We start from the raw sequence: 22,833 nt of genomic DNA, 5'->3' as shown, positions 1-22,833 counted from the left end.
TTTTATTATTGTAAGTATGTATGAAAAAAGATTATTCAGAAGAAGCCTCTCTGACATTCAGTAAGGAAATTAAAATCCGTTCGATTCAGGCTAGGTCGGGATGGTCCATCATTGGATTTGAATGAATAATTTGAATGACTCGTTCAGCGCATTAATACACAAGCCCTACTAATATAATAATCATCCAATAACAAATAATCTACACTGCAAAGTCCAAATGTAGGCTATAGTGAATAACTCGTTTTCATAGAATGTTTATAAATAACATGTCCGAATCGTTTAGAGAACTGATTCAGTCCACACGGTTCAGTGAAAGGAGAATCGTTCTCAATTTTCACATCACTCCCAGTCCCTGACTAAACTAGGTAAAGAGCACTGGGGAGGGAAAGTGAGAGTGGAGGAAAAAGAAGGACAAGGCAGCTGCAGCTGAAGAGAAATAATGTAGTCTTTGTTGAAAATGAACCCTTTATTATAGTTATCCAAACAACATAGAAAACAGTAGATCACATTATTGGAAATATTGTGGTCACTTTTGGAAGCTTCGAACAGGAGACACATTTCATTGGGAGCGTGACGTGAAGAGCAGTGTCAGTTTGCGCTGTCACACATTGGGAATCGCCTAGTTAGCTAGCTGGCTTACCGGCTAGCTTTCTAAATTAACAAGGACTGGCCTTTTTGCTCTGTGCTTAATTTGGGACAATAGCAAACAAAAGGGCGCTTCTGGACTAAACTTCGTTTTAAAGTTTTTTTTATATCCAAAGGAAAGGTAAGGTCAGTGATATTACGTTAGCTTTAGCTTGTGTTAGCTACTAGCTCATCTAGCTCAATATCCCAAAGTAAACATGCGAAGCCTCCTCGACCTCGCTAGCATTACAGGCTAGCTAATTAAAATGGACATATGAACATGCTAACTTTACCGCTACGGTTTACTAGCGTCAGTCTAACTGGCTAGTGGACTGTGATAGCTAACTAACGTTAGCTTCCCAGACAGCAGCTGTGCACTCGTCCCAACTGTTGTTACTAAGGCAAGTTGTGTCAAATCCGGGGCGTTTCTGACTATAACACTACCATGCATGTCTTATTGTTCGCTAACGTTCATTATATATTTATTCTAACAAGTACTAAGTACCAACTAGTTTTAATGTGAAATAACACCAGACCGTTTTGTCCTCTACAATAAGAGAACAGAGAAGCCTCAAGTCCATCATCGCTGGGTTGGGCTTAAACCGTTTCTGCTCGCTTCCTCAAGCTGACAGTGCATTCAAATGAATATTCTATGATCAGCTCTGGCCAGTCTTGCAGTGAGAAACATCTGTAGAATATCGACAGAGATCGGATCTGACAGAGATCGGATTAGATATAGAACACGAAGTTTTTGTTGTTGAAAGAAAACGGCTTTATGAAATGTAGACTGGTTCCAGTCCAACTTCAGTGCTTGTGTGCCCTCGAAATATGATGTTGAATCTTCCTTAGCAATTGGTTTTCTATCCTAGAATTTGCCAAGTGAATAATCCAGTGGTTTTTTTCTCTCTCACAAATATCAATAAATCTGTGTAAGAGTATTGACAGTGTCCTTGAAAACTCAATTTCTAGTAAAATAAAGCCATCTTTATTTAAACTTTTAACTGTGACTGAGTTTAAAAAGTATCTTAATTCTTCCATGCTCAACCCCTTGATTTACCTTGTAATTTTGTAGTGATATTTTGTTGGTAGTCAGTGTACGCTGGGCCTGTCAGGCACTGAATGTAACAGCCGGCCTATGTCAGCCTCAAGTGTTTATCTTATGCTATCTATTAGGAGCCAGACATCAGTGACTGACCACGATACTAGCCTGTTTGTAGAAATGCACGCCACAGTCCTGAATCATATTCATGAATGGTGTCTCTATTCTCTCCACACGGCTAATGTTATATCTCTATGTCATTTTGAGGAATCATTTGTTTCTTACTTGTTGTTTATTATCAGCCTACTGCCCCGTTGCTGTCATCTGCCCCTAAGCGTCTTGGTGGAGTTGCGGTTGTGCTGAAGTCATGGGGACACCAGGGTCTGGTAGAAAGCGTGCCCCTGTCAAGGACCGGTTCTCAGCAGAAGATGAGGCTTTGAGTAGCATTGCCCGTGAGGTAAGTTAACTCCACAACCCTCTCTGTGTTCACTTTTGTGGTGAAGCTGATGTATCTTTTACAGTGTTGACCTATATCTTCCAGATTACAGTCAAAAAAGGTCAAGATAATGAACATATTATGATTTCAGAAAGGATACAAGCCATCTTGATTTTATAGTTTTAAGTGTGGGGCTAAGCTCATATTTACAGGGCTGAAGACCAATAGAGGTTAATGCAGCAAACAGCCCTCTGAGGCATAAACTGACACATGTTCACACATAGACCCATTTCATACAAAGCAGAGCTATGTGGATCTACAGGTTCCACCAGTCAAATCATGTCTCAGCTGCAGCGTGTAGAGACAGCTGGTTTGGGTTGCAGAAGGCTTGACTTGTAGCTATTTAGTAAAATGGAGAGCAGAGGAGAAAATCAGACAGCCTGGCCTGCAATGACTTGTCCTGGGATTATTCCATTTTCTTACAGCTAAACAGTTTTCATTCCTGTGTGCTTCTTTATACTAGCTCTATACTTTATACTTTATACTAGCCTAACATAAAGCTCAAGAATATTTACAGAAGGGAAACTTCTGACTAATTTTACCTTAATTCTTAACAAAAAAGGAAGATGTGTTCATTTTCTTTAGAAGTAAATTTAGACCTCATAAAATTGATGATTTGATTCAGTAGTTAGGCTTGTTGTGTCTGAGCTCTGTGTAGTCTGTAGAGAGCCTCACGGCACTACCCAAATGCACAAGGCTACATTTTCTCTCTTTATAGTCATGCAAGCCTGTCATAGAAACATGAGTCATCTGATCCACCCAGCCAGGTCCTAAATGAATCACAGTCTTTCTTGACTGAATGAAACATGCAAACAGAGGCAGAGCCTGTGTGCAGTTTGTCACTCAGTCAGTTAGGTTCACAAGGCCAATCTCCAACCTGTCACACATCACCACCCTCCCAGACAAAGCTCTAAAGCAGCAGTCTCCCTCGGCCACATGGCAACTGTGCCTGCCTGGGAAGGAGAGCCAGCCAACCTGTGCTTGGCACAGAGCACTGCTGAGAGGGACTGTGAATTTGAGCTTGCACTTTCTCCGGCCCATTTTGGAGGCCACTTGCATTACTGGGCAGACAGTCACTAAATATCAGCAGCTTGCTTTCAAGTTGTGACATCAGCCAAGCATTAGGTGATCACCTCACATACAGTTGACTAGTAATGCTTTGGGTCTGAGGGAGAATATGGGCATGTCTGATCAAGGCTGTCACGTTGCTAACTTTGACATTAATGGACATTGGATGGAAGCAGGGGGGGCGAGTCATCCTAGTTCATAGTCCATGCTGTTTCTATGCCATGCTGGTTAATGATAGCTGTGCTGCGGGTAGGACTATGGGACAGGCACACTTTCTAGTTTCTATACTGTATAGAGGCTGGCCGGTAGCTTAAGAGATGGGTGACATTAATGCTGCTACAGTCAATAAATTGTCAATAAATGATCAGTGCTTTATTGATTGCTGCTGCGTAAACATGTTTGCACGTGTGTTGACATGTAGCCATGGCCTCATTGAATAAAACAACCAAAATAATTTAATTATATGACTATTTAATACCTTATTTTGTTATTGTTGTTCAGTATAATTTGCCTCAATTTAATATTACGTTTACATTTAGTCATTTAGCAGACGCTCTTATCCAAAGTGACTTACAGTAAGTACAGGGACATTCCCCCGAGGCAAGTAGGGTGAAGGGCCTTACCCAAGGACACAACATCATATGTCATGCAGCATAGTTACACGCAAAAATGGATGGTTGCCAAACTATGATTTTAATTGTGCTTACATAATCAAACAAAGGTTTTAAGGTGTTGCTCTGGATAAGAGTGTCTGCTAAATGACTAAATGTGATGTTGCAACACACCGCACTTTGCCTGGTCTAGAAGATTCGTTCCTTGACGTGTGTAAGTTGTAAGACAGTTTGACGTAACCCATAATGATGAGACTGTAGGAGGCGAGGCGTGTATGATAGTGCACTTCTCCTCCCTGCTCAGATTCCCCCCCGCCCTCCTCTCGTCTCATGATGTGGGCGCTGCTGGAGGCCTGGGGCCGGGCGGGCACGGCTATAGATAGGCCAGAGACACAGACCTCAGCTGTGCTGCTGTGCAGGTCATTCTGTCAGACAGACCAACAGGTGCAGAGCACAGGGGCTAGCCTGTGGATGTGTGTCTCAACTCTGCTCCCACTCGATCTCAATCGGCAAACAAAGCCAATGTAAAATCTACTTCTACATCCATGTTATAATCCAACCGCCGACGCCCTATTACATTTACATTTAGTCATTTAGCAGATGCTCTTATCCAAAGCGACTTACAGTAAGTACAGGGACATTCCCCCGAGGCAAGTAGGGTGAAGTGCCTTGCCCAAGGACACAACGTCAATTGACACGGCCGGGAATCGAACTGGCAACCTTCAGATTACTAGCCCGACTCCCTCACCGCTCAGCCATCTGACTCCCTATTAGACATTGTAGAAAGTTTGGCATTGGTTAGACTAAGGTTTCACATAACTTTACCTGATGTACAGTGACCTTGATCAGCATTGTACAGGGGCGTAAATATTTTAAATAGTTTTCTCTTCACTACATCAGGAAACTTTGTCTGCCTCAGTTCGTGACGTGTCCATGCATGCATACGGGGGAGGTATGCAGATATTTGACCTGAAGAGGATCTCTTTTTACGTGCTTCCTTTAACCCCTCAAGGTTTCCCTGGCTCATGGTACCTTTTCTCCCTCATTGACCAGGAATCAACCAATAACAACGTCGACAGATCTTACACACACAACCTCTGTTTACTAATGATAGCGACAGCCCTCACAGGGCTGCTCAAGACTTATGACAGATACAAGGCCTGGAGATACAGGCAACAACACCCAAGATATAATCAGTTAGGAACAGGAGGGACATTGCATGCATGTTTGCACAACAAAAGCCTTTTTTTCCCCCTGCAGTGCTATTTAGTACTGGGAGAGGAACAGACCCAGAAGGCAGCCCTTTCTGACTACATGATAAGCATGTACTGGAATGTTGACTATTTGTTTGCAGTGACACTGTGTATACGGGGAGATAAACGGCTGAGGCCTGTCTATTTAGGAATGAGGGGTATTGTTGTAAGTAGTTGCATGATTCCGTTTGTTTCAATCCTGCAAGTCAGTCAGGAGATGGAAGGTGTGTGTTTGTCAGTCATGTTCCTCTTAAGGGGAGTGTTGGGGGAGGTGTGGTCTGCTTAAATTAGCCACTGCTGCTGAGGCACCCAGCAAAATTAGCCCATAGTTCACACTCCATACTGTTGGGGGTACATCATATTAGACTAGTTAGGGAACATTGGTACTTTTGATTAGGAAATGTGCTTTCAAAGATAACTGTGTGGTTGTTCACCATCTACGTTCCATCTAAGTTCATATGTATAATTTACCATCATGTTCTGTCATTAAGTTATATACATTATTTACCTATGCCTTTTATTGAATTCAATAAGTCACACTTAGCAGCAACATGTAAAAAAGTTAACAAATGTTTAAAAAGTATCAAAAATAAACTAACTCAGTGGAAGCCGGTTTATATTCCGTTTCCTCTGTGTCAGAATGTTTGTTCACCACTGACGTCTCTGTCTTTTAAGGTCCTTAAATTAGCCTTCCTGAAACTGATGGTTAGCACATGTTGTTGGTGATATGGAATCCCAAGAACTCCCACAGAACAGTATTAATGAGCTGTGACTCATGGGTAAAGTGGTCAACCAGTCCAAGATGTGCAGTAGCTCTGTCCCATTGGGCTCACAGCAGACTTAACCATAGGTCACCCACCAGTGTCATTCATCTCATTTGGGTCTGTTGATTTGTTTTGAACTGGTCTCCATTATGGTGCAGACAACCCCATGTTTACATAGCAACAGCTAAGGGTTAGCTAAGTGGTGCAGATGGTCTTCAGTTTGATATGTGATGTCAGCTGTAAGATTTACATGTTAGCATAATCGTAATGTTACTTTTAAGCCAACACATGCCTTGCCTCTCATCAGTTGTAAAGTGCCTCGGGTCCAGATCCCAGACAGTTTAAGGCCAGTTTTGAGTGCTTATGTTCAGCTAAAGTAAACATCCCACTGGGTTACATAAACCGCTCCCTCCTTTTTCCTATTAACAATGATGTCAATCTGTAACTTCAAGTATAAAAGTGCCATTGTGTGTTGTATTTCCGTCCTCTTGGTTTTGCTTTTGTTCCTCTCACACGTCGGGTGTGTCCCCTGGGTACGGTACCTGAGAGTTGGCGTTCCCTCCTAATGACTGTGTGTGTTTTGTGTTCCACAGGCGGAGGCCAGGCTGGCAGCAAAGAGGGCAGCACGCGCCGAAGCTAGGGATATCAGAATGAGGGAACTGGAGCGGCAACAGAAAGAGGTATACGATATGTACCATGTCTCATGTCTACCAAACTACAGCAAATCCCACAGGGAATCATGAACTGGAGTCTGCCCAGACAATTTGGAAAGGTGTCCGTCATTTATCCACTTCATCATGACACTTGTCATGTTTGGATGAGGCATTGTTCCTTCCTCAGTACCTGCTCAAGTGCTGTGTGTTCACAGGTCTAACCCAGACTCCATATAGCCCCCCTTTGACACCATTGTACACACTCGTCTGGATAATCACATTTGAAAGAAGAACGCTGTCCTCCCTTCTACTGTCTCTTCTTATACTAATACAGCGCGTTTCAATACCTACCTACGGGCCTCACGTCACAGTGGCCTCTGATAAGAGTGTGTGTCTGTGTGTTTTCTGTGGTACTCCCACCCTTCCTCCCTCGCAATGTTCAGCTCTCTCACCACTCAACCAGCAAGAAATGGGGGTCGATCCACCAGTGGATGGTACAGTACTGTAGACCACATCAGACTGCATGGGTCTCTCTTTCCCTCTCTCCGTTTTAATTTCTGTTTCTCTCTCTTCCTCTCTCTCTCTTCCTCTCTCTCACGCTCTCGCTCAGCACACTAACTTACAGCCTGGTGTGTGCTGTGGTGTGTAGCTCCCTTATTGGACTGTTGTTACCTCACTGCAGAAAAATGTTGGTTCGATGTATTTGCTTTGGAGACACCTTAATCTATGACTGTGTTTTTTGGCCTGGGACTTGACCTCTTGCCTTAAATAGGCCTACGGAAACTTAGTGTAATGCATCAGTGTTTTTTTTGTGTTTTTTTAACCAACTCAGCGTTTTATTGTTTCTAACAATAATGAGATTGTTGCATCATGGTATTTAGAGTATGTTCTATTAACATAATATACTTACATTTTTGAGCACATGCCTTTTTTTTTGCAAACAGTTGAGTAGTTTGACTAATTCTCCAAAGGAATAACATGGTTAGGTAAAGCACGGTGTGTCCAGGTGTATGTGGTCGGTTGTGTCGGAACCGCACAGCGTGTTGGCGGGATGTTTGGTTTTGCGTTGCTGTGACTATGGTGGTGTATCACCTCCTACCCTTTCCTGTTTCTCCACTCCCGTGCTCCAGGCTGACGCAGAGAAGGCCAGGCACTCTGGCTCCAGCAGTAAATCCAGCAGCCATCATCGTCGGGTCCGTAACCCCCCATTCTCTCTCTATCCCTCTCTCATCCACGCTTTTCTCTCTTGACCTGGTGTGTTCTGTGTGCTCCTTTTTGTTTCTCCTTTTTGACATGAGCAGGGGCTGGAGGATGATGCCCTGTCAGTCCGCAGCAGTGCAAGCTATAGGGTGTGTACACAGCTCTGTCTGATGACAAGATGGCTGACTTTTGGCTTGCTGTAGAAAGTGCTTTTTAAATGGCCTAACTGTTGTCATTGAAATGTCCATGACTCCTGTGGGTAATTTGATGTGTTTTTTCTGGTTTTCAAGTCCACAAGCTCCACATTGAGAGACCTGGGCAGTTCTCACAATAGCCGGGCAAGCACTTCTCGTAGAAGAGACTTGGCAGTACGTGTGTGTGCGCGCGCTTGTGCCCGCGTGTGTGGTTTAAATGTTTATTGACTATATCAGACTGGTTTATTCAGAGCAGGGCATTGGGATGACACTAGGCTATTGTAGATTATAAATAGTTCATATAAATATAACACATATTTGATATGTTTCATAGGTACTGTAGTCTAGAAATAGATTTATGAGGTGTTAAAACAGTACTATATTAGTTTATTAACTTTGGCTTGAAGTTCTTATATATACTATAAGTGTTGTGCACACTGACTCACAGCATTCTATCGTCGTAATTCCCGCGAATCCTGTTCTTTCCTCAGTCTGACATTCTCGCCAGTAGCTCCTCCCTCAGGAATAGTAGCTCCTCCCTCAAGAACAGTAGCTCCTCCCTCAAGAACAGTAGCTCCTCCCTCAAGAACAGTAGCTCCTCCCTCAAGAGCTCCCGCTCCACTGTACGTAGTCCACTTGTGTGACGGCATGCATATGCATACAGATAAAGGACAGTTTCGGTCTCAGCTGTGTGTTCTTCCATAGACGGGCCCATAATGTTTGTCTTTTTCTGCTTTTGGTGTTTCTGTGTATTATGGGACTCCAAGAGCTCTGTGTACAATGACCTGCAAGGCTATAAGAAGGCTCCGGCGTCCAGCAGCTCCAGGAAGGACCTGCTGGTCAGTTTTCTAGACCCTGAAATCAGGGAAGACTTGCACAGTTTTCACCACACAGCTTAAGCTGCTCTGTGTCGGGTGTGTTGCCATCTTTCTTATTGTATGTGGTCATGATGCCATGCCTCCCCCCTCCAGACTGGGCTCTACCATGATCAGAGGAACTACAGCAGTCTGCAGAGCATCAAGCCTCCTCCTCCCTCTACTTCCTCCTATCAGCCTCGGGTTGGTCCCTCTCTCCCCTCCCTCTCTCCCCTCCCTCTCTCTCTCCCCTCTCTCTCTCCCCTCTCTCTCTCCCCTCCCTCTCTCCCCTCCCTCTCTCCCCTCCCTCTCTCCCCTCCCCTCCCTCTCCTCCCCTCCCTCTCTTTCTCCCCTGCTCCCTCCCATTCAAACAGAGTTATGACAAGTTACTGTTAAACTGAAACTAGTTAAGGAGCCGAATTCTTATCTGAGCCCAGGTTTATTGGAGGTGTAAACCCCATTTGAGAAGATCCCTTTGTGAATTGTTAACTACAATGAGGGCTTTGGCCTGGAAGCTTAGTGAGTAAGCACAGTGAATCCTTCCATTTACCTGCTGTACCAACTATGTTTGTACAGCAGTTTAGAAACTATACTCACACACAGTCAGCATTTTACTATTGTGTCAGGTTACAATAAGAGGCATTCTGTGGAAGGATCTTGATATTCAAATTGTAGGCATGGTTATGATTATCTGGGCACATGCAAAGTGTCATTCTGTCAACTCTTATCTAACCAACTCTGTCCAGACATCAGGGACAGGCTCCCTTCACTTTCCATCACCACACCCTCCCCATCACTGGCCTCTTCTGGTGTTCAAGGCCCCAAGATCACCCAGAGAAACAGGCTTCACATGCTATGCAAGATACAATTCAGGGCTTTTTGCAACACCCACACCTCCACCTCGCTGTGGCTGTGGCTGTCCTTTAACTGTCCTTCACTCCTCCTTTATCCCTCACCCCCTCCCTTCCTTCCTTCCTTCCTTCCTTCTGCTACAGGCCACATCCTCGGCCTCTACCACTACTGGTTCGGGGCTGGCGCGCAGCTACAGCATGGTCAGTTATACTCACCAGCACCCCTCTTTCTGCGTGCCTTCACTCCACCTTCAGTTTAGTCCAGTTCCCCATGAATGTATGTGATTGGGTGACCAGAAGCTTCCTAGGAGAGCTATAATTAGGTCTTAAGTGGGCACTTGGTGAGGCCAAGAATATGCTCTGGACATTGGATAAGACAAAACAACCCAGAGTAGTAAGATAAATGGCATGATACAAGAAATAGTCTGAGGAGGATGTATGGGGATGGATCTTGTCAGTTCACGTCATGTTCAGTCAGTCTGAGGAAGACACATCTTGTGTCATCTCATGCTGCTGAAGCTTGTCACACTGACTGACTGACTGACTGACTGGGATGCCTCCGTGTGCGTGCTATGCTGAGTTGTGGATTCTCTTCCCCTTGTGTCTTCAGGCCTCTATACATGACGACCCTGGTCTCTATGGCTCTCACAGTACCAAAGCTGTAAGTGTTCATAGTGTTTGCTGGAACAGTGGGAAATGATGTCACCATGTGGCAAGGCCAACAACAGCGGCAGCAGCCCACCGTCTTGTGTGTGTGTGGCCTGTCTGCTCTCTGTCCCCATGTCAACAATATGTCTGTCCCATTCCACTCTGCAGCCCTCTGAGTACAGCTGGTACTCCTCTGGAGCTAGCTCCACCCACAGCAGCCCCGCGGTGAGATCTCTATACCCCAAATAAACGCACCCCATTCTGCATGTCGTCAGCTAACTTCAATCACACAGCCATTACTAAAACGCTACCCCTTCTCCTTAACAACCTCCCCTCTTCACTTAGGGATACAGTAGGACATAGTAGTAAGCCACTAGACGACTGTACAGCAGTATCCTGTCTTGATTTATTTAAGTGTGTGTGAGGCAGTTTACAGGGTTCCATCAATGCTGTGTTTTAAGTTACAGATGTAGGGCTATTCTGGTGACTTTCTTGGATCAGATAATTGCATGGTGCTGCTGTATTTGGAAACTCATGGTTAGTCCAGTAATTCAATAATCCGTTGGCGGAAAGTGCCTCTAGAGAACTGTCGGCGAGGGCGTGCCTTGTCCTGTGCATGTGGACTTTCCTCTCACTAAGAATGCGTCCTCACTGTGTGCGCGTGTGTTGACGCGTGTGCGACCCTCCCTGCCAGTCCTCCTCTGATGACGACACCCTCAGCACCGTGTCCCAGGACCGCTTCAACCGGGGCAGGAGGGACAGCGTGGTGAGCTCCTGGGCCGGCACCCTCTGACATTTAACACTACCCACAATCCTCCTCTGTCACTCCATCACTACGTCTCTCGACACTGCTTCTCCCACACGCTCCTCCTCTGTGTCGTCCTTCTGACCCGTGATGTCGTCTGTCACTGTCCTGACTGAATGTCTCTCTCGTCTCCGTCCCTGTGCCCTCTGCTCTGATCCGCCGGTCAGTCGTCGGACTTCTCAGACATCAGCGAGACGGCCGCTGACTATTTCAGCCGCTCCAACCGGCGGGGCAGCATCGTGTCTGACCTAGATGACCTGAGCATCCCAGACCTGGACTCTGTAAGTGGCTCCGCCACGGCTGGGTCGGTGGAAGCTGGTCTGGCCTCCTCTAACGCACGGTGTTTTGCGAGTCGTCCAGGGTTGGGTTTGACAGTCTCACTGCCTGCGTTTTGTGTGGGGGATGGATTACGTCGAGTGGTTACGTCTGATGTCTTAAGTCTAAGCGCATGGTATGGAGTTGAAAAGACAATAAAATGAACTTTGTGTTTGGTGTTTTTACTTAATGATAGTGTCTCAGTGTTTTGAGTGTGTGTGTTTACTAGCCAATGGGACTTGATCTGTGAACATGCAGTAGTTTCAAATGTTGCTGACTAACTTCTTAATTAACAGGACCAACCCCATGCATGGACCAAAGAGGAGAAGCCTTCAGTTTATTCTAATGCGTGTATATTAATGTTGACTTAATGTTTCCTTTTTTCTCAGCTGGATGAAAAATGCAACAAGCAGTACTCAGATTTCAGCCGGGTGAGTGTACAGCGCTGTTTTATATGCTGTCATATCCTGATCAGATCAACGAAAGTACTCCTTATCTCTGTGCTGAACATTGCATAAGTCTGATATGCAAGTATCTACGACCTATACCTTTGGTTCTGTCAGTCAAATGACACACAAGAGCCAGGTGAGCGGAGCTGTGTGGTGTCAGATGGCGGTGTTGAATGACGGGCCTGACGTGCTGTGTGCTGACTGGAGCTCACCGGCTCTTCTGTGTGTCTAGCCATCGTCGCGCTGCACCACCCCGGGCCTGTCTGCTGCTACCCTGGCCTCCCTGGGAGGCACCTCTTCACGACGGGGCAGCGCAGACACTGGAAGCATCGTTGACCCAGACTCCAGTCTGAGTGAACTGAGGGTAAGGTGTTCGCGCACACTCTCATGCACGCCCACAGTTGTCTGTCTAAAATGACTAAATGTTACAGCAGGTCATTTACACATTTTTGCTTCAAGGTTAGATTTTGTAGTATTATGAGCAGTTTTCTTAAATATATAAAGATGTTATCATTTCATAATGTGCTATTTCAAATCCTAGTGAATGTTGTTTTTCGTGTGTGTGCTTTTATCTTGATTTCTTCTTTTACTGTGAACCATCTTGGTCTCCCTTGGCTGCCTACATTTTCTTGGGGTCTCTTGTAAAATAAAGTATTCATGTGTATGCACGGGAATTCTGGATGTGATGTCGTTTTCGGGATGAACTTCCTGTAAAGCTGTCCTCCTCCTCGTGTGTCTGGGCCTACTGGTCATGTTTCTGCCAGGTGAACGGGTTTGAGCTGGCAGCAGCACGCGGGGCTCACAAGTCTGTCCTTAATTCTCCATTGCCTGTCCTTCAATTCACCCCGACCATTCATCTCGTCTGCTCTACAGGATATCTATGATCTAAAGGACCAGATTCAGGATGTAGAGGGGCGATACATGCAGGGGCTAAAAGAGTTGAAGGTAGAGGGGCCTGAGCTCGCAGCATGCCTTCTCTTCTTCGTCCTTTCCTGGGAGCCTTATGGCAGCACTAACCCCCCCCCCCCCCAGTCCACCTATAATAGCCTAACCACCGAGTCACTACTTCTATGGGCTCCCAGTCAGACGGCATGATCCTTGCATGACCTTCCTATGACCCTACCCTGCTTCCTTTTAAACTCAAGCAAACACTCTTATGACAGTGGTGATGGCGGCGTAGGACGAAGGCGCTGCCTCTCCACTTGTAGTGCCCCAGGGGGAAGAGCCTCAACCATCAGTTGTTTTCCTGCTCTATGCTCCCAGATTCGGGTCTTGTAGTTTGCATTGTATAGATTTCCACCCTGAGCTGTCATCCACAGATGCTGGATGGCCCTCGGGTTACTCTTTTGAAGTGAACATGATTAGCTCACTGTTCTGAGGAGTCACAGTCCGCAGGGATAGCTTACTAACACACCTGGCTCCTGGCATGTCTACACTGTGGCCTAACAAAAACACTGTCAACTCGTTGCTGTTCAATATTATTTTGGTTCAATACTTACAGTAACTCAGTTTGTCTGAATTGTATTGATTGTGTTCCTTTATTCCTCATAAATCAGTGCACTTAATATTTTACAGTAGGTAACTTCCTGAGATGGACAAATGAAGAATTTGCCTGTTATATATTGCTTGTTAACTATAGCTTGTTATCTATTGCTTGTTATTGTGAGTATGAAAGTTATTTGTATATTTCAGTAAAACGTTCCAGAGTTATACAGAACCCATTAGTAGACGAAACTGCAATTTCACAGAGGATCTCACGCTTGGAAGTCATGGTAAACTGGTTGGTATACTGATCCTCATCCAGCAGTGTAAGCAGTCTGCTGGGCTGAGGCAGCATCGTGTTCCCTGTTCGTAAAGACCAGTGTGTGTGTTTGCCCCACGCCTGCCAGGAGTCGCTCTCGGAAGTGGAGGAGAAGTACAAGAAAGCCATGGTGTCAAACGCACAGCTGGACAATGACAAAGCCAACCTCATCTACCAGGTGGACACGCTCAAGGACGTGATCGAGGAGATGGAGGAGCAGATGGCCGAGATGCGGAGGGAGGTGGAGGACAAGTCAAAGGTAAAGGGTTCACCACCTTTGCTCTGGGGTCGTCTGGTTTCGGGCTGGAGAACCCTCTGAAAAGTTTGCGCAGCGTGATTCATTGTGGGTGTGGTTTCAGGAACTAGAAAGACAAAAGCATACTTGCACGGTCCTGCAACACAAACAAGAGGAGTTGAAAGAGGGTATCCGCCAGAGAGATGAGCTCATAGAGGTACGACCGCACTAGCAAAACACGTTGACTGGACTCCACCAGTTCACACCTGCATTCTTTCAACACTTTGAAAATGTGTCTCCAAACACTGAGTGGGCTGCGAGGTCTAGGGGGTTGCTCTGTACTGCAGTAACCCCATGAAGACAGACCAGACAGTGTGCGTCTGGTCTGTGTGTCCCCCTGAGACACTGTGTCAGTTCCCCTGCTCCTTCACTCTGCTGTCTCTGTCCTAAGCTGATTTGATCCTTGTGTCTCTTCTATCATTCTGTTAATCTCCTGGCGAAGGTCTCTGAACCATCTCTCACAGTTCATATACGTTTAGTTATTTCTCGTCATCTCGTGTGTTTCATTCTGCTTCTCCTGCTTCTTTCCCTTTCCACTTGGGGATATCTCTCCAGGAGAGCCAGCGAATGCAGACTAAGTTAGATACCCTGACGAGAGAGGTGTTTGACCTGCAGGAAACCATAAACTGGAAGGACAAAAAGATTGGGGTAGGAGGTCTCGCAGAGGGCTCTGGTTATAAGAGGCAATAGACGGAGTCACGTTCAGGTAGCGAATACTCTTGATTTGTGGGCTTGACTTCATGGAAAAGCCTTATACAAATGTTTTTAATGAACTGAAAGTTCAGTGGAAAAGGTCAGCGAAAGCGATCAGATAAACACCAAGTCTGTTGCCTCTCATACAGTAGCTGCATGACAGAGAGCCTTTAGGTAAAAGCTTGTCGTTGGATCCATTCTGATTTTGCACTTTCCCAAAATGTGCATGTAATATTGCCATTGTGTGTTCACTAACTTGATTTGAAGACGGAATGCTGTGCTCATAGAATATGAACATGCTAGCCATAGAATAACCATGCTGGTCCAAGAGGGAGAGATTTGCACTGCCTTTAGCGTGCGCACCAGAAATGAGAGCTTATGAAAGGATATTAGAAAAGACTGCTACACTTAGATGGCAGCATGACATCCATTTTCATGCCATCTACTGGATTTCCTGAGCACTGCCTGTGTGATGTCAGTTTGTTGATTATTCGTCCCTCGAGCATTCCCCTTTGTTAGCGTAGTCTTGCGTCGTGTTTTGTTTGTGTGTGTGTCGTGACTTGGTATTCCCGTGTCAGAATGCATAATGCAGTATCCCAAGTCCTACTGGTCAGTCATAATGTGCTGTCTGCCTACCTCACTGTGCATGGAAGGCATGCGTCACTGTGCACGTCTGCAGGTTCGCTCTCTCCGTTTCCTCCTTGTTTCTTGTTTCACTTATTGTTTTCTCCTCTTGTTTCCCCTCCCTTGTGTGGCCAGGCACTAGAGAGACAGAAAGAGTACTTTGGTTGCATTAGGAATGAGAGAGATGAGCTCAGAGATGAGCTGGCTGACATCAAGGGGAAGTCCAAAAATGGAGAGGTAGGCCCTTCCCCCATCATGGTCCGAACCAGCTTGTCAGATGCAGTTATGCTATGGAACGTCCCACTCTGAGGAAAGTGGGGGGGTTACTTGGGAACATTCTGGCACTCTGCAGGGTTACAGGAATGAGCTTGTGTGAACCGAAAGTGAAGACAAGCCAAGTGGTTGGTATGATCGTATATCCACACCCGTTTCTGCTGTTTCTCCCTCCTCGCCAAACGTCTTGAAAACATGTTGGGTGTGTTAAGTATAGATGGAATCGACAGACTACCCGGTATTTTGAGCACCCAAAGCTCTTTGACAAACACAAGGATGTCATTCCTATACGCTAATATATGTCCACTGTCACAGATGTTAACATTATGCGGCTCCTTAGTTCTGCTCCTCTGCCTCCCCGCCCCCAGAAACATGGCCTTGTCATCATCCCGGAGGGCACGCACAACGGAGACATCAGCCACGAGCCGCCAGCCTCAGGGATCACCGTGGTTACCCAGGACTCCGCCCAGGTGCTGGAGTCAGCAGGAGAAGGGCCGCTGGGTGAGTGGACGGGGGGGCGTCCAGCACACCGAGGCTGATGAGGACACCATATTGGGTCCGTGCCGTTGATCTCTTCGTGGCGTCCACATTAACAGCCGTACCTCTTGTTTCGTTTGTAGATGTTAGGCTACGAAAGCTTGCGGATGAAAAGGATGAACTCTTAGCCCAGGTAGTCGTTGCTTTGGATTCTTTTTCCTTTTATAATGCATCATTTAAATGCTTCCGTGCTCCGACGAGCGCCCTTCCTTCATCAGTAATGTTGTGGTGTGTTCTGTGTCCTCAGATCAGGAAGCTGAAGATGCAGCTGGAAGAGGAGAGGCAGAAACCCTCCAAGATGGATGCTGTGTTTACGGACGGAGAGAAGATGGAAAACGGCACTGACCTGCACTTTATTGAAATGCAGAGTAAGCTTTGTTACTTCTCTCGTTCAGTGACAAGTACAAGATAGTACACACAAACTACAATACTGCTTTGTTTCAGTAGTCCCGGAGCTGGTTTCAGTTATCGCTTGGACTTGTAATAAAACTTTTTCCGGCTTTGCAGGAGATGCCAACAGACAGATCAGTGAATACAAGTTCAAGCTCTCAAAGGCAGAACAGGAAATGGGTACAATGGAACAAAACGTAAGTCATGGAAAGTGGTGTGGTTCTTTCAAGGCTCTTTGAGTTCTGGCTGACAGCTTGCCAAGCTAACCACAGGCCACATTAATAATACTACTAGAATCTGACAAAGGAAAATAAATCATGAGGGAGAGATCTTGGTGTGTGTGTGTGTAATGATGTTACTACTGTATTCTTCTCCTGTCCAGATTAACAGACTAGAAGGACAGGTGTCTCGTTACAAGGCATCTGCAGATAACTCAGAGAAAATCGAGGATGAACTAAAGGTTGAAAAAAGGAAAATTCAAAGAGAGGTAAGAGGAAGAGTCAAAGTCCCTCTGTGAATATGCTCAAGATTTATCCTTGTCTGTTTTCCCTGCCTTGAGGAATCTACATAGAGGATGGGGTCTTGATGTGTAGAGTATTGAAACAGGCCAAATGACAGATACATGAGCTGCCCTCCTAAAAAGATCCAACCTTCAGCCTCTCTATGTCATCCTCTCCCACAGCTGCGTACAGCCCTGGATAAGATTGAGGAGATGGAGATGACCAACAACCACCTAGTGAAGCGCCTTGAGAAGATGAAGGCTAACAGGAATGCTCTTCTCTCTCAGCAGTGAGGCGCTGGATTGCCACAAAAGCCCTTAAACTCGCACCTCAGACCTTTGACTGCCATATTGTGTCTGGAGCACATTTCCATTCTTCCTTGTTAACACTTATGTTGTGTAGCAAAACCAAAAACACTTACGGAGAAAAAAAACACTGGTAGCGCAGGCAAAGCTGTACTTTTTGTTTTTTAATAGACTATGAGCATTGGTTTGTCATGGTGTGTGTGCATGCCAGTGTCTTTGGAAGGGAGCTGCAAAACATCTATAACATTAAGAGTTGCTTGGGGAGATTCTAAGGATACTTCTCTACCCATTACCTTATTTTTCAAAGCTTTGTACTATATCATGTCATTCATAAGGTTTTATTTCTCTGGCTGGGTGCTTAGCTATTCATTGTTTTGTTTGTTTATTTTTGATAAGTTGCATGAATGAGTGTAATAGCGCTTTTAAACTGTTAAGCCCTCACGGCTGCTGTAGCCCTGCACCTGTTCATGAACCCTCACACAGTGAAGTGCCTTCTCACCTGTATTCTGAGGGATTTTTAACGTCCTACAATAACAAAAACAGGTACAGAATAATGTATTTAAAGGTGCGGTCATGATTTGAAAATATAAACGAACCATTGTCTGCTGAGGTTTCATTGAGAATTTTTGGAAAATGATATTTAAGAGATTTCTTGGAAATAAATGTGTAATGACATGAACTGTAAATACTAGAATGTTTTTTGCATGGGTTATGGCACATTTCCTGGAAGTGAGGTATTTTTTGCAACAAAAGTACATCCACAGAAACAGCACTACATACCACTTCTTCAAACTGTGTTTGCTGCTTAGAAAGCATTACAAGTCTCAGGACCACACAACAATTGTGACTGGGGCAGCTACTGCATTGATATATTAATAAACTTTACCAGATTTACACTGCCCTTTTTTCATTACTTTTTATTTAACAAACAGAATTACACTTCACCTTTACCATGTACAAAAATATTTGTAACATCCTTCCGGAAGTGTTCTTACTATATATTGCAAACTTGTACAAAAAAAACTGGCAGACATTATTTACAACACAAACAATAAATGTGTCTGAAAGTCATAGCAGCAGATAGAGCTTACTCCGGTATTCATTTACCAGTATTTTCCATCTAGTTTCAGCACCTCTCAAACACTTTGTAGAGGTCTGGCAAGTTGGCTATCTGGAGCACACAGCCATCTTCACTGAAGTGCTTAGGGGGGCTGAAAAGGCTGCGGAATGCTTTAAAGATGATGTGCTCAACCTTCCAACGCCATGAGTTCAGCTCTGTATCCTGCAACACAAAGCAGAAACTAACAAGTCATTATTTTAGTCCTCGACGATATGTTTAGCATCTTCGTAACTTTTGAAACAAAGGGTCATTTGCTACAAGGTCTTCTGTGATGACAAGACATTCTGTAGTTGTCTCAAACCATCTCTGAGGGACATATTGTACCTGCTCCTCCTCTTCTGGCTCTGGCTCCAGGATATACTGCTTTCTGATGGAGTAGAACTGGCTGCACTCCCTGCTGAAATCTCGGAAGAACTCCTTCTCATCATCCCAGTTCACCTAAAAAGGCACCACACACATCTCCATAATAAGCCTCCAACCCAAGAGGATTTCCTTTTGAAGTTCTCTCATATTCAGGGCATTTGTTTTTACCTCAGTGGCTAACCGTAGGACAAACATGGGCAGACCCTCCATGGTAGGGGTGTATTTGTCTAGCAGCAGCGGCAGCCCAGTTAGGTTTCCCTCCTGTGATGGAGAGCATGCTAAATGTCACAATGTGATGCAAAGGTCTGCATGTACCAACTCACTATACTGTGATAAAATAGTGAGACACTGACAGGACAGACCTCGTCTATCTCAAAGGAGAAGTAATCCTCCAGCATCTCTGTCTTCTTCTTCAGGAAGTCCACTATGTACTGGGCCAGGCCCTCCTTAGGCCCATCATCCTCTGACCAGCCACTCTCCTCAGAGTCCAGTGCCAGCATAGCCAACTCATACAGCGGTGCTGGAGTCTGTAATAATAACACACCCCACAAAACCGGCTATCAGAAACTCCTCTTTCTATTCATCCAGCCTTTTTCATTTCCCAGTTATGTGGTGATACTCACAGACAGTCTCAACACACCAAAGTTCCCAAAGTCGTAAATCAATATCTGGTAGAAAAGTTCCTGGCTGGAACACAGGAAATGTTACAACTCTGTCTAAACAGGCCCTGTGCTTCATAGTGGCAAATGATGTGACACCTGTATGTGTGTTTCTGACCTAAGTTTAGTGGTGTTGAGGAGGTACAACTTGGTGTGGTGCTGGATAAGAGTCCACTGGGGGTTCACACAGCCAACAAACGAGAGGTTCTGAAGCATCTCTTGAAGACCTGAGAACACCCCAAGAGGTATGGTTTGAGCCAGCCTTTGGAAACACTCATACATAAAACTTGTTCTTCAATGCACTACTGCACAATCAGTCAAGTGAGTTGAATACCTGTATGTGCCCGTTCAGTAATCTCGTCTCTTAGCTCCCTCACACTGGTTAGCTTGATGACTCGTCTTCTGGGAGTGGCTGCAGCTGTTAGGTCCTCCTGCTTCTCTTTTTGGACGACACGAGGCCTCTTCCTAGTCCACACACACACACACACACACACACACACACACACACACACACACACACACACACACACACACACACACACACACACACAGTACTAAATACACATTTCAGAGATGTATTTTTATAAAGTTCAACAGTCACCGAATCTTGATCAAACTCCACCCTCACATACCTGGAGTAATCATCTAGTGTGTCTGAGCTAGTTCCTGGACGGACCTCTGAGGGGTCACTGGTCTCTTGTTCCTCCAAGGCCTCCAGCATATCTGCATCGTCCATCTCATGCGTGTCTTGTGCAGGAGGCTGCGGTCTGGACACAGGCTCCACACTGGCCTGACCGGCAGAGGCTGGCTTCTCTTTAGGCAGCAGGAAGGCATCCAGTTTCTGGGCTCGACAGTCAGTCCTCACCATCTGATGGGCGTACGTCCGCTCGCTGGATTCTGCAGTGGAGCTGGTAGAGGGCTTCGCGTCACTAGAGACGGACGGCCTGGGCAGCAAGGTCTACAGAGGGGGAACACATCAAACAACTGAGTTTAGTTTACGTAAACATCAAAGGCTGTAAAGCCTCGCTTGTACATTCAAATAAATATATATTTTTAATGCTTCGACTCTCACAATAGGCTACAGGGGTGCATTACCTGTGTAAAGTATGTACGTGAGGAGTTGGAGCCCAGCAATTTACTCTCTATGTGTTTCTGGACACTCTCGATGATGCAGTCTTCATGGAGGAAGTGCACCTCATGTTTGGTGGGGTGAACGTTCACATCGATATTGTGTGGTGCTATCTCCAGGCTATGGCAACGACAAAGAACATAACATGAAACCAACATCCAACCAAGCTACTTTCCAGTTCTTATTCAATTAAAGTGACATACCTGAGATAGAGGAAAGGATGAGTGTTCTTGGGAAGGTAGGCAGCATAAACCGTTTCTACTGCTTTTTTCAAGGCATTTGATTCTACCAGACGATCTGATAAGAATGTAATTGAATTATTAGCAGCATTTAGTATTGGTAGAATACATTAAAAGGGATCTAATATAAGAGTTTAGCTTTTCTGTGGTACATACGATTAATGAAGAGGATGAGGATGCATTTCTTGACTGAGTAGTTGGCATTTGAGATGTAGCCCTTCAGCTTGAAGGTAAGCTTCTGATCCTCACAGCCTACTTCTAAAAGCTCCCTGTGAACACACAACAAAAGTCCCACATTCAGTTGAAAAACACTATAATCATCAAAGCTGGCATTATCTCTGTCTTTGAATGGGTAATACCTGCTGACTGCATTACCAAACACTGCCCGGATGTTGTCCAGTATGGAGGCATTTGGTAGGGTCCTGACATCAGCCATGGTTTCCCCTTGCTGGAAAAACACAGATGAATTATGTAAAACATCCAAATGGCCACAATCAGCCCCAGATCACTATAATCACCCCCCCCCCCCCCCTCACCCTAACTACCGTAGATTTATGGTTGCCAGCCATGTCTTACCTTTTTGACAGATAAGCTTTTTCCAGAGTTATGTATGGCATACCTGCAAAACACAGTTATGACTATAACAAAATATACAAAAGAGCCCAAAAGGTACAATAACACAGAACATGGCTACAGACCTGCTCACCACCTCTACAATCCTAGAGTACTCCTCACTGGGGCTCTTCAGAGCTTTCCTTCTGGTAGATACATTGTAAAACAGATCCTCCACCTGATAATGCAGAAAAACGCAAATATTACATAAATTGTGTAATTAGTTAAGTCTGTTCGCTTTCAGTGGCTGGTCACAACTCACAATTAAGGGATGAATAATAGATTAACTCACAATGATTTGTGTCCCCTGGTTACCAGCACAGGGTTTAGGTTGAGTCTTTAGTTTCCCATCACAGTAAGTTGCTCTGGAGAAAGTAAAGAAAATACTCAGAGACTGAAACATTTATACAATGTAGTAGAGCCATACTAATTGACTTACCTGTAAGCGCATTTGGCATCAGCAGTTTTGGTTGTTATAGTCACATGGGCCACATGACTTATACTGGCTAGGGCCTGAAAAACAAAACATATCAAAAAGTTTGTATGTGATAGCTAACGTTGATAATACAATATTCAAGAAATGAAAAGTCAAGCACTAGTCACTGTTCCTACCTCTCCTCTGAAGCCATACGTTGAGATACCTGAGAGGTCTTCAAATGTCTGGAGCTTGCTTGTTGTAAACCGTTCGCAAACTATGTCCATGTCGTCTTTCTGCAACATAACAGACACATTGAACAAGGCCATAACACAATAAAAAATATTTTGTTGTGTTGGTAATCCTGAGTCAACATCTCGAAAAACACACCCTGATGCCAGTGCCATTATCCTGAATCTGGATCAGTTTCAGTCCTCCCTCCTTGACAGTAACCTGTATGTTGGTGGATTTTGCATCCAGACTGAAACATGATGTAAACACGGATTCACTTAAAAAGGAAGATAGCCATGGTGTTAATGTGTCCGTTTTACAAGATTACGTTTGGACCTAGTAGTATCGTTAGTTACGGACAAGAAGTGGCGTCGTAGACTGTAGTGTAGCAAACGTGTAGACTATTTTGATAGGCTAACGAGGTCGCTAGCAATCTTACCTGTTGTTAGCTTGCTAGCGCGCTAGATACAGCCCATCTGTAGCGGTAGTTACAGTAGCTATCCATCTTTATTTGTGGTAAACTTACCAGTTCTCCAGCATTTCTTTGATTGCATTAGCTGGACGTTGAATCACCTCTCCTGCAGCAATCCGATTGACAACCGTCTCATCCAGTCTTCGAATAACTCCGGCCATGTTTACTTTAGGTAATCAACGATATCTCGCAAGTTGTTTAGCCTAGTTAGTAGCTACTGGATCCCAGTAAATGTATTTGTTTGGAATTGCGGATGACTAGCTAGCTGCACAGGCAGACAGTGCATTTGCCCAGCGGCCACTCGCTATAGTGTAAAATTAACGCGCGGGTTGATAGTACAGGCACATGATT

At 45.0% G+C, this 22,833-nt stretch overlaps 2 protein-coding genes across 15 annotated transcripts; one reads left to right on the top strand and one right to left on the bottom strand.

Moving 5' to 3' along the window:
- Positions 1 to 343: 343 nt before the first annotated feature.
- Positions 344 to 18,141, top strand: lrrfip2 (leucine rich repeat (in FLII) interacting protein 2). Of its 14 annotated transcripts, none has more exons than XM_062464007.1 (28): positions 344 to 771; positions 1,966 to 2,120; positions 6,449 to 6,535; positions 6,952 to 7,002; positions 7,639 to 7,701; positions 7,810 to 7,857; positions 7,999 to 8,076; positions 8,394 to 8,525; positions 8,670 to 8,741; positions 8,874 to 8,960; positions 9,752 to 9,808; positions 10,218 to 10,268; positions 10,424 to 10,480; positions 10,950 to 11,021; positions 11,228 to 11,341; positions 11,765 to 11,806; positions 12,057 to 12,188; positions 12,698 to 12,769; positions 13,714 to 13,884; positions 13,985 to 14,077; positions 14,476 to 14,568; positions 15,373 to 15,474; positions 15,879 to 16,011; positions 16,131 to 16,180; positions 16,295 to 16,415; positions 16,555 to 16,634; positions 16,820 to 16,924; positions 17,120 to 18,141. In XM_062464007.1, exons 2-28 carry the CDS (start codon positions 2,031 to 2,033, stop codon positions 17,228 to 17,230), a joined length of 2,364 nt encoding a protein of 787 aa, XP_062319991.1. In that variant the 5' UTR covers positions 344 to 771; positions 1,966 to 2,030; the 3' UTR covers positions 17,231 to 18,141. The 14 variants fall into 14 exon arrangements, with proteins under 14 accessions (XP_062319991.1, XP_062319990.1, XP_062319994.1 ...); XM_062464006.1 differs by having other exon boundaries at positions 345 to 766; XM_062464010.1 differs by lacking the exon at positions 7,999 to 8,076 and having other exon boundaries at positions 345 to 766.
- On the bottom strand, positions 18,140 to 22,793 carry mlh1 (mutL homolog 1, colon cancer, nonpolyposis type 2 (E. coli)). The gene is made up of 19 exons (XM_062464021.1): positions 22,537 to 22,793; positions 22,170 to 22,260; positions 21,977 to 22,075; positions 21,804 to 21,877; positions 21,657 to 21,729; positions 21,451 to 21,542; positions 21,329 to 21,371; positions 21,112 to 21,200; positions 20,909 to 21,021; positions 20,717 to 20,810; positions 20,480 to 20,633; positions 20,017 to 20,342; positions 19,719 to 19,849; positions 19,503 to 19,611; positions 19,349 to 19,412; positions 19,088 to 19,252; positions 18,894 to 18,986; positions 18,687 to 18,800; positions 18,140 to 18,524 (listed from the first exon to the last, which is right to left on the bottom strand). The coding sequence occupies exons 1-19, from the start codon at positions 22,641 to 22,643 to the stop codon at positions 18,369 to 18,371; spliced, it is 2,187 nt and encodes a 728-aa protein (XP_062320005.1). The 5' UTR covers positions 22,644 to 22,793; the 3' UTR covers positions 18,140 to 18,368.
- Positions 22,794 to 22,833: the final 40 nt, after the last annotated feature.

This window comes from Osmerus eperlanus, chromosome 6 (assembly GCF_963692335.1).
Source record: "Osmerus eperlanus chromosome 6, fOsmEpe2.1, whole genome shotgun sequence".
Classification (NCBI taxonomy): domain Eukaryota; kingdom Metazoa; phylum Chordata; class Actinopteri; order Osmeriformes; family Osmeridae; genus Osmerus; species Osmerus eperlanus.
The sequence above is the reverse complement of the archived record's forward strand: the minus strand, read 5'-3'. Positions and strand labels throughout refer to the sequence as shown.